The 11159-nt window shown below is 38.1% G+C and overlaps 1 protein-coding gene across 2 annotated transcripts; it reads left to right on the top strand.

Annotated features, from left to right (window-relative positions):
* Positions 1–9808, top strand: LOC121647584 (guanine nucleotide-binding protein G(i) subunit alpha-1). Of its 2 annotated transcripts, none has more exons than XM_041997136.1 (10): positions 1–128; positions 339–467; positions 3744–3786; positions 5335–5476; positions 6340–6497; positions 6614–6742; positions 7163–7292; positions 7378–7531; positions 8215–8407; positions 8481–9808. In XM_041997136.1, exons 2-9 carry the CDS (start codon positions 350–352, stop codon positions 8403–8405), a joined length of 1065 nt encoding a protein of 354 aa, XP_041853070.1. In that variant the 5' UTR covers positions 1–128; positions 339–349; the 3' UTR covers positions 8406–8407; positions 8481–9808. The 2 variants fall into 2 exon arrangements, with proteins under 2 accessions (XP_041853070.1, XP_041853069.1); XM_041997135.1 differs by having other exon boundaries at positions 334–467.
* The last annotated feature ends 1351 nt before the right edge of the window (positions 9809–11159 follow it).

Below are 11159 nucleotides of genomic sequence, written 5' to 3'. Positions count from 1 at the left end.
GAAGCGAACATTTTTAACACCCCGTCACAGATGCCTCTCTCGGTTCTCTGTGAATGACTCCACCCGCTCGACTTGTTGGAAGATTGTAACGCTAATAAAACAGGCAGATATTAAACCCATACTTTGAGGTTCAGAAATAATTGAAAGATTTGGGCTTTTACCAATCGTGATATTTGGGTGTGAGGTTAGGGCGTGTTTGAATCTCAAGTGTTGGAGAGACAGGCTGCCCCCTCCTCCTCCTCCTCACTGGATGCTAGCTCGGTAGCCTTTGCATGTTGTCGCATTCTTAGTTAAAGTTGTGTTTTAGTTTGTGGTTATTTTATTTATTCGGAGGTCAGGAGAGAAGAAGATGGGATGTACTCTGAGCACGGACGACAAGGCGGCGCAGGAGCGGAGCAAGATGATCGACAGGAACCTGCGGGACGACGGAGAAAAAGCTGCTCGGGAGGTCAAGCTGCTCCTGCTCGGTGAGAGAAAGATGGATGGACCAAGGGACTGGGTGTATTTGCTGGAGAGCGACTTTACAACTGCCTAGTATCTGTTGCAAATTTGTACATGTCGTCACATGTTAACGAATATTTCTTCATGAGTTTAAATTAAAGTTCTGTCCTGCAGGGTAAAGCTTGTGAAACAAACGGGCGACGGAGCTGGAGACATTTCAGGCTTTATTTGAATGGCAAGGCGGTGGTGCCGTTAGCGAAAAAGTTTCAGCTGCTGTTGCTCCAGTGTTTTCTTCTTGCTCAACAAATTAAAACAAATTTCGTCTTTTAATCGGTATTGGCAGACAGTGGCTGTGATTACTTTTTGCTCAAGTCGCTTTTATCCCCCAATAAGTCTATAAGCTAATTTAACTAAGGCAATTAGCTGCTTAGCTAGTTTAGCGCCTCGACGCTAGCTTGGATTAGTTAGCCAACAAGGCTTAAAATGTCCGAGCTGCATTTTGAACGGGTCTACCAATGCGACATGTGTCTGTATTTATTAAGGTTTTTGTGCCAGGTTTTTAGGAAAATAACGATCCTGTTGGCTAGTTAGCGGCCCGTCTCACATTAAATACAGAGTAGAGAAAAACACTTAAGGCCTGTTGACTCAGTATTGTGATTTACAGGATATTAATTAAATAAACACTTAATACTTCAAATAAATGGGGTATATGAGACGTGAAAGCTGACGTCTTAAGGAATACCATCGAGTATGATAATCTCAACAATGCTGTTCAACAAGTATAAAAGCCTTTTTGCACTCCTTGGACGAAATGGCTGCTATTTGTAGTTTGTTTAGCTTCATATACCGTATTTCTGTTCTTTAAATCAGAATAATTTAAATGGATGTATGATAAACAGTCATTTCATACTCACTAATGGAAAAGTACAACTACAGTGTACAGTTTGTGTTCTTATGGTGCAAAACATTCAGAAAATAATGTTCTTGAACTGAAAAAACATCTTTCAGTAGTCCCATTTATCATGGTTATGTGGGATTGATTAATTGTTTTCAAAGAAAGCTGCCACACCCTCTCCAGTAGGTCATGTTCACTTTTTGCCTTCTCCATATTAATAGATGGGGTAGAGGTTGCATAGCAACCTAAGCAGCCTGGGTGACAGCAGTATGTGTTTGTGGCAACTTTACACACCGAGTACACATGGCTTGGTGGATTTCTAGCTTTTTGGCTGTCTGCAGCCCTCTATGAGAATGCAACAGTGTTCTGTATCACATAGTGTGTCTCTGCTGTGATGCCACTTTTTTCTAATATGCAACTTCAGTCCCTGTAGGTTGTTCAGTTGTGGTAACTTTGTGTACCTATGTGCATCATTTCACATGATGATTTGAATTTCCATGGCTTTTTTAAATAGTGGTTCCCACAAGCACCAGTATCAAGTGGGGGATACTTTGTGGATTTATAATGTGGTCAGGGTACTGCACATAGTTTTACTTCATTCCCACATTTGTTGTGTTGTCTGGGACATTATCTGTATTTCAAAGGGAGACAAATGCATGCTTGTTGCTCTGTGATGATTCCCACTCGGAATTTTTGCAGTTTTCCAGTAATCAGCAAATAACATTTGCTGTTGGAGCAACTGTTTTTAGAGATCTGCTTGAAATTGATCTATGTGCTGCACAAATTTTTTGCCTTTGAGTAGCAACATCTTTGTGGAAGATAAATTAATTCAGAGGTGATCTAGGAGACAGTTGCTGCTGCTGATATCTACTTTCAATATTTGGAATTTTTATCTGGCCAATCTGTCAGCTCCAAACAAACATGAAACATTTGATTTTTCAGACTTATGTTCAACTTTTGCCATTTTAATAAATTGCAAGTGTGGGATCGCATTTAAAATGAAAGCGATGTTTTTGGTAATATATCCTCTGTTGTATGTGGTGTTTGTCATATGGGACAATGAATTGATGAACATCGCTGCTCCACTGGGAGCTGATAGTCCCACTGGAGGAAATATAATTAAAATGTTGTGTGCTCAGCTCAAAACACTCTGGATCTCAGAGGGAGCTGTAGAGCTTCATGTGAGGCAGTGTACAAAACACTTTTTATAGCTAAAGCAAGTGGATGTCTGAGCTACACATACTTGTATGATGCTTACATGTTGATGTTTACCATTGATAAATCTACAGTGATGGCAGTATGTTATTCTGTTTCAGTGCCATGCAAATCAGAAGGTCCATATGGGTTATGCATGGCCCCTCTGAGTCCAGCCTTGCTGATAAAACCTGCATTTGTATCACAGGGAAATGTAAGCTGTGTTTAATCTCATTGAAAGGAGGATCCAGTTGATTAATCCAATTGCTCTGAGACTCCACTAAATCAGCCTCAGTCACCTCTACAGCTTTCTGTTAAAATATGGCTTTGGATACTTCGCAGCATTGAGACAAATGTTTTGAAAAAGGATATTTGGCAGAAAATGGTGGTTTGTTGGAATGTGAGAGCTAAGCTATCTTTTTTTTAGCAATTGTTACCAGGACATTTGACATAGGCACAATTTTTATTATTAATCAGACACATTAAAAACATATTTCCACTTTTTATTTATTCACTCAACCAATGACAGAGGAGGTCTAGTTAAAGAGCCTCAAACTTCATTACACCGAAACAGACAGATGAAACTTTTTGCATTAATCAACTAAACTGATAAGGCTGATTGGGACAAACATTAAAGTGCAGATATTCCTTTTGTGGGCAGGGATTCAGATTTCACTTTTTGGGTTTAGATATTTGTGTTTTTGTTTTTATAGTGGAAATGTTTATAGTTTGATCCTATGTATGTAGCATTTCTGTCTCAATACTTAGTTTCATGTTTCACACTTCACTGCACTTTGTGCTATTTATTTATTGATTTTTGGGTGTGTTTTAAAACACAAAGTGGTGTCTGTGGAAAAAAGAAGCTTAGAATTTATTAATAAAGGATTTTCAAAATACGTCACTGCAACCGCAAGAACTTGGTGCCATGCAGACACTTTTCTCTGTAAATGAGTTGTTTGTACATGCATACTGTTCTCGTAGTTTACTACCTAGATGAGTACACTACAGGTCATAAGTTTTATTAAATTTTCCCATTGAATTTAATGGAAAAGTGTTCCCAAACTTATGACTGGAACTTTAGATGAAGTTGTCAAGCCCTGAGGGTTAAAATGTTAGCTATTAATGTGATGGTTTTTGTCTCTTGAAATAACCTTATCTCCATGCCTCAGCTCATTTACTTTGCCATCTGGTTTCTTTTTTTTTCTACTTTCAGGAGCTGGAGAATCTGGAAAAAGTACAATTGTGAAACAGATGAAGTAAGTCTGAACATTTAGTTAAAACATTCCACAATTATTTAACTTTTTTTTAATTTAACCTATCTTATTGTTATATTTATTGCATTCTATTTGCCTCTATTTTGCTTTGTACCTGTATATATTGTGTCTTGTGCTTGTCCTGCTTTACTGTTGGTGTTGTATTGCTGCTGGTACCCAAATTTCCCTGAGGACTCTCCAAAGGGATTATTAAAGTATTTCTATTCTATTCTATTCTATTCAATACAAAAAGCTCCACTCAAACACTTAATTTGCTGTTGAAAAATAATCACATAATATTGTTTTCATTCTCCTTGTACTTTCTTAAACTGGGTGCATATATAAACTGCTAAAGACCAGTTTTTATATGCACCAGTTCACCAACTGTGATTAATAGTAATAAACAGGTGAGACATACTTGGTGGCTGTGACAAAAATCACTCTTTATTGGTTGATTCATAGTTCTCCTGTATAATAGACATCCACCACTTCACTCTAAAGGGTGTAATGAGATGCCTGATATCTTCTGCCATCACTGTCACTTTTAATGAAGCTGTAATTTTCAGTTCTCTTTGAAAGGTGGTGCATTGCATTGTTAGATTTACAGCAAGAAGGACCAAATGCATTATGGGTAGAAAACATGCTTCTTTTTGTAAAAAGAGTTTTTGGACACAACAATCTTTCTGTAGTCATAGGTTGCTAAAAGCTTTGATATTGGATCAATAATTGAGGATTTTAATCTAGATTTAAACAAACTATTTCAGTATTTGTCACAAAAAACCTGACTGTAACAAAAGTAGACTTCCTGCTCGGCACTAGGAAGTGGGAAAAAGTTGTTTTTAGATGCATCGCGATGTGGACATGGATGATTCTGAATCGCTGCGCAAATTTTTTAAAATTATTCTTTAATTGCTAATCAATAACTCAATGTTTAGGAACAAAAGGTAAAACTTGTAAGGCACAATTCGAAGTGCAGCGTCTGGACCGTCTGTAGTTGGTACATAATAAACAAGATGGCTGAGCATTAAATCCGCCTGGCACTGCCATATTAAAAGTTAGCTTGTGGAAGTACCTAAGCTTGTACGGGTGGCTTCATTTGCTCAGAAGATCTGGTATATTTGGGGAGGTGTGGATGATCAAATAAAGTCTGATGTGGATCAAAGAAGCAAATCTGGTTCACTTACAAACGCAGGTCTCGGTTAGCTTCAAGTAAACAAAATACAGGAAGCAAACTGCAACATAAAGGTCATTGTGGGTTCCACACAGGGCATTGTGGATAAACACAGCCAGAACAAACACGCGTGTTGGATGATAGGCGTCTTGGTCATCTTGGCTCATGGTATAAAAACCTCTGACCCTATATTTATTAGATACATTCACACTAAGAGGTTTAATATTGCCTCCATTTATTAGAGTCTTTATTAGAGTGAGCAGACTTACCTTAAATCCTAACTGTAAAATTAGTACATAATAAATTATCATCAATGCCAGGAGCAAGTCTATGTTAGAGATATTGGAGGCAACCTCTGATAACTTCTCCTTGTTTTCAAGGATTATCCATGAAGCCGGCTACTCAGAGGAGGAGTGTAAGCAGTACAAGGCCGTGGTCTACAGCAACACCATCCAGTCCATCATTGCCATCATCAGAGCTATGGGACGCCTCAAGATTGACTTTGCTGATCAAGCCAGAGCAGTGAGTGCAGGAAAACAAACCTTACATCAGGGGTGCCCAAGTTCGGTCCTCGAGATCTACCATCCTGCAACTTTTAGATGCAGTCCTTCTCCAACATGCTCGAATCAGACGTCATCTGCATGTCATTCAGCTCTGCAGAGGCCTGGTAACAAGCCAGTCATTTGATTCAGGTGTGTTGGAGAAGGGTTGCATCTAAAAGTTGCAGGATGGTAGATCTCAAGGACCGGATTTGGGCACCCCTGCCTTACATATACAGTGTGGGACTTTCACACGTGTTGAGTGTTTAGCTCAGTGATAGTCTTTTGTCCTACTTGTTGATTCTCTTAGTGCCCCCTCTGTGGATGATGGGAAATTACTCTGCTTTGGGTTTAATGTCACATCTTAAACATCTAAATAAAGCTTAAGACTGAGCAACTCTTGTGCTGCCTGTGCAGGAGAATGAGTTTCAACAGAAATAAGCAGTGACACTCATGCTTTTCTTTGAGACTTTTTGCTCATTGCTTTTGTTCAGTATTTCATTCCAAACTGACTCTTGTTTAATTTTTTTTGTCCCTGACATCATAAAAGACTTATTGTCTCAGCGTGACTAGCCTAGCGCTGTCCTTGAGACCAGTAAGAACCCAGAGGCTTTTCCTCATTGATATTTATGCCCTTTCTAGCATGGTTTTGTCATTTACTTAGACTCTGTGCCCCTAAAAACGTTAATATTATGCAAATATATTATACAAAGGATGCTAGGGATATGTTCATATTGTTAGCATCCCTCATTGTGTTAAAGAGTTGTTTAATAGATGGACTTCTTTCAAAGCAGACATGAATTTAATAGAAATGAATTAGTTTGTTTTAACTGGAATTCTCTGTAGGATGATGCTCGGCAGCTGTTTGTCCTTGCGGGTTCAGCAGAGGAGGGCTTTATGACCGGCGAACTGGCTGGAGTGATCCAGCGGCTGTGGAAGGATGGAGGCGTTCAAGCCTGCTTCAGCCGATCCCGGGAGTACCAGCTCAACGACTCCGCGGCATAGTGAGAAGAACATATGGACACACAGAAACCAGAAGCTGTTGACTTGGAAGAGAAACTCTTTCTTGACTTGAATGTTTTTAAATATTTTGTCTCTTGTGAACTTTCTCTCTCAAAAGTTACCTGAATGACCTGGACAGGATATCCAACGCTGCTTATGTTCCCACCCAGCAGGATGTGTTGAGAACCAGAGTCAAAACTACTGGTATTGTGGAAACACACTTCACTTTCAAAGACCTGCACTTCAAGTGAGTATAATTACCAAAACTGTTTTCTCTTGTGTCGGGTGTTTTGGCTAGTAGGTTAAAGGGAACTAGAACAGAAACCCCCAGGAGCACAACCACAGTACTTATTTATTTGCAAGCATTTCTAAACACAATTCAGCGATAATGAATTGGGCCTTGTATACTTATATCATGTGGTCTGCTGTCTCACATCAGAAATTTGTGCCTCTGTAACGATGTAATCTGAGACTTTGTTGTATTAAATAGAAATTTATTCAAGGCTAACAAAGCTGCTTTAAATCCTCATTTTAGAAAGAATCTTTGTATTGACGTTTATTTGTGCGTATTGTAGTTTTCTCCTGGCAGCAGCTGAAAATCGCGTCACTCTGATGGACACATGCTTGTGTGGTGCAGCTTTTCAACCCTGAATTTCTGTGATCTCAGAATGTTTGATGTAGGTGGACAGAGATCAGAGAGGAAGAAGTGGATCCATTGTTTTGAGGGAGTCACTGCCATCATCTTCTGCGTGGCTCTGAGCGACTACGATCTCGTTCTGGCTGAGGATGAGGAGATGGTAAGCCATGTCCGACTTCCCTACATTCAACCCCCACAGCTAGATTTGTGCTTGCCCACCGTTGTACATCTCTTTGCTCATTCAGAATCGAATGCATGAGAGCATGAAGCTGTTCGACTCCATCTGCAACAACAAGTGGTTCACAGACACCTCTATTATCCTCTTCCTCAACAAGAAAGACCTGTTTGAGGAGAAGATCAAAAAGAGCCCTCTTACTATCTGCTACCCAGAATATGCAGGTGAGTCACAAACAAAAACGCATGCAATGCAGAGCAGGGGATCTGGACATGCAAATAATGTATTTTGTATGTGATTGGTGCAAATGACCAAGTATTTAAACGGAGAACAAAGGGTAGACTTAAACTTTAACATGTAAACATTTCTAAGAATGGTAAAAAATCATTTATGGACTTGACACAGAAAATTCTTTTGTTTTTAGTGATATTATCATTCAGATGATAAAGTAATATAACAGATCTATGAAGATAGATCAGGTTCAGATATCTAGTGAGAGTGAAACAGCAAAAGGAAGTCTTGATTTATTTGAAATATTGAACTGATTATTAAAACTAAAGTGACCATCTAATGTAAAAAAACAATAGAAAAAAAACCCAAGTGAAGTTCAGTTATTAAATATTTGTAAGGATTGGCTTCCTCTTTGATATAATACAGTACGGGCATATTTCAGGCATAGTCATGAATGGTGATTAATCATGATCAGTTAAAATGTAAGCTGTGATTAATCTGATTATTAATTTTAATCATTTGACAGCCCTGATAATAATTATTGTTGACATCTGTGCAATTGTTTCCGCAGCTCTGAAGAGGTGATTACGGGGGTTAGGATCTTTGAAATTTAACCATAATTGTTTTATAATGGCTCACCTATTGAGTTTTGCGTCACTTGTTGCTCCGTTTTCAGGCTCTAACACCTATGAGGAGGCTGCAGCTTACATTCAGTGCCAGTTTGAGGACCTGAACAAGAGAAAGGACACCAAGGAAATCTACACCCATTTCACATGTGCCACAGACACCAAGAACGTGCAGTTTGTGTTTGATGCCGTCACCGACGTCATCATCAAGAACAACCTGAAGGACTGTGGCCTTTTCTAAAGGTGAGGCCTGCTGCTTCATAGATGAGCTGGACGACTCATTTCTCTCTAATCATGTTCTCTTATTTGTGTTCAGGCGGCTGGGTGGGCAGCATACCGAGTGACTTTCTTCGAGTGGAGGAAACTTCATGGGCCCTGCTGAGAATGTCACTTTTAACCTTTTATTAACTTATGTTCATCTCTAAAAGTTTTAAAGACAGTGTGTAGAGAAAACATTTTGTGTAAAATATTTGTACAACAGTCTATGGTCAGGATTTGTTTTTCTTTCTTTTTTCTTTTTTTTCTTCAGTTTTTAAAATGTGCTTGTTTTACCTTATTTTTTATATAAGGGGGCGTTTTTTTTTTTGTTTTCTTGTATTTTTTTTTCCCATAAATGAACACTTTACTTTGGTTGTAGTTGCTTGTGCCTTGCATGCCTTAGTTGAAAGTGTCTTTTGTTGGTTTAGGTTTATGCAGTTGCTGCCATCCACTTCTTCTCAAGTCCCCAGAATCCATTTATTCTCCCCTCCCCCTTTTCTGGCTTCTTCATTGTTGCAACATTTTTTTGCCTCCTTGTACAAAAGAAATCAAATAAGACCAAGTCACTCTGCAGACCAGTTCACTCTGATGCTGACATACTGTGAGAGCTGTGTGGTTTGCATGTGTGCCGTGAGCGAGAGCTTTTTTTGATTGAAGCCAAATGCCTGTGAGAGTGGTGATGTGCATGATGGTGTGTGAGTGGATGTGTGCACAATATAAAACAAAGGGACTTTTATTCCTCTACTTGTCATCCTCTTTTAAAGTTTTATTTTTCTAAGCGACCAAAATGAAGCTACTTGGACATAAATGTGTGCATGTTGTTGGTGTGTTCCAAACATTCCTGAGTGAAACATGAAGGAAGGACGAGCTTTGAAAAGAGGATGGCAATGATGGCCTTGTAGCAGACGGTAGGACCTTATGTCAATCTGTTCAGTGCGTAGACAGTCGGCTGGGTACAGGTAAACTGTTATTGATTAGGATCTGTGATGGTTTCAAGTTGCATATCAAAAAATCCCTCCATCCCTCTGTTTCCATTGGATAGGGACATTAGTGGACTAATTTTCATTATTTTGCTAATAAAATAGTTGTTATGGTGTAACCATGGCAACTTGTGCAACAAAAGTGCTATCTATAATTTTGTGGATTTTTCTTTTTTCACTTTTTTTTCTCAAAAGACAACAACATTGAACAGTCTTGTAATAGAAATTAAGCAAAATTGTCAGGTAATGCATATGTCAGAATATCTGTTCTCTTTTTTCCATTTGTTGAAAAAAATTGTAAAACATTCAGCTTCCTAAGTGTATTTGCTATCCCCCTCTGCTTATATGATTGTAAATCATTTACTTTATATTTAGGTATAAAAAGAATAATAAATGTGAATATTCATTTTTGGGCTTTAAGGTATTTTATTTACAATTTGCCACATTATAGAAACAAAAAAAAGTATTAACAATGACGCACAAACTGGAAAAGTGTGACTCATTTCAGTAATGCTAACAGAATAAAGAGATTAAAGGGTTTCACAAAACAAGCTTAGCATCTTTTGTATACTCGGTTTAAATGCTTAAAGAGGAGCAAAACAAATATACAAAACATTTTTTTAAAAGAAATCTAGATGTTTAAACACGCATATATAATTGCCTTTACCAATTTGTGTTTTAATCACTTCTACAATAGTTTAAAATGTGCTAATTAAAATTAGATTAAAAAGATTAAATTCAGTGAGCTGTTTAGAAAAAAATGAAGTTTTATCATATGTGTCTCCCTCTAGTGGCTTAAACATGTAACTGCATGTGCTGCTCAAGCGCTGTGGCTACTTTAGTCATAAAGGAGACAGCTGAGGAAAATCTAATCAACGGTTTAAATATAATTAACATGGATTGCTTCCTACGAAGATAAATTGGCCTTTCATTCTGGAAAAACATCAAGATTAGAACTAATTAATGTTGAATTAGAATGAGAAAGATTCTTTATTGGGCTGTGCTTGATTTTTCAAGCAAATGCCCTTTTCAATATTCATGTGTTAATCAAAGGAATTATCTAAGAGATAGCAATAGGATTATCAGAACAACTGTCACACCCAGACTTTATTTTTAGCCATTTTAAAGACACAAAAAATGAGTCACAGCAGTGCTATGGACGACTTCTGTCTCACAGACCTCACGAAGCCATCACTGCTCAAGCACAATGATTAGGCTTGAGCTGAGAGGACACTATTTTTGGGAGGCATTGGGTGATTTAAAAGCTAATTGCTGTCATGTAGCTAATCCCCAAAGCCCTTCCAGCAAGATCGAATGGTGTGAAAACAAAGCATGGTTAGTTTGAGGAAAGAAAAAGAAGATAAATAATTAAGTTTTTTAATAGAGATCAAACAGCAAGTCACAGCTAAAGAAGGAAAAAGTGGCCAATCATTTAAATGAACGTGAGGATAGGGGTGTACATACCGCAGTTGCAAACATATTTTAACTAGACATGAACACAACAGACAGGTTAATATGAGTTAAAAAAAAAAAACAAACAAAACAGCCCATTTATATTGGAGAAACGGGGCATGTTCCCACCTGTTTTTTTTTTTTGTTTGTTTTTTTAACCCCATCATACAGACACACAGACTAAACATGTAAAACACAATGCTGAAGAGATAATCCTACATTGCCTGTTTGTGTCAACCTGGCAGTGGAAGTGTTGAAGCTGCAGATATTCAGGTGATAATTAATCATATTTAGCACATTATGAT

The sequence above is a fragment of the Melanotaenia boesemani genome, chromosome 10 (genome assembly GCF_017639745.1).
Source record: "Melanotaenia boesemani isolate fMelBoe1 chromosome 10, fMelBoe1.pri, whole genome shotgun sequence".
Classification (NCBI taxonomy): Eukaryota; Metazoa; Chordata; class Actinopteri; order Atheriniformes; family Melanotaeniidae; genus Melanotaenia; species Melanotaenia boesemani.
This window is presented reverse-complemented; position numbering and strand designations above follow the sequence as displayed.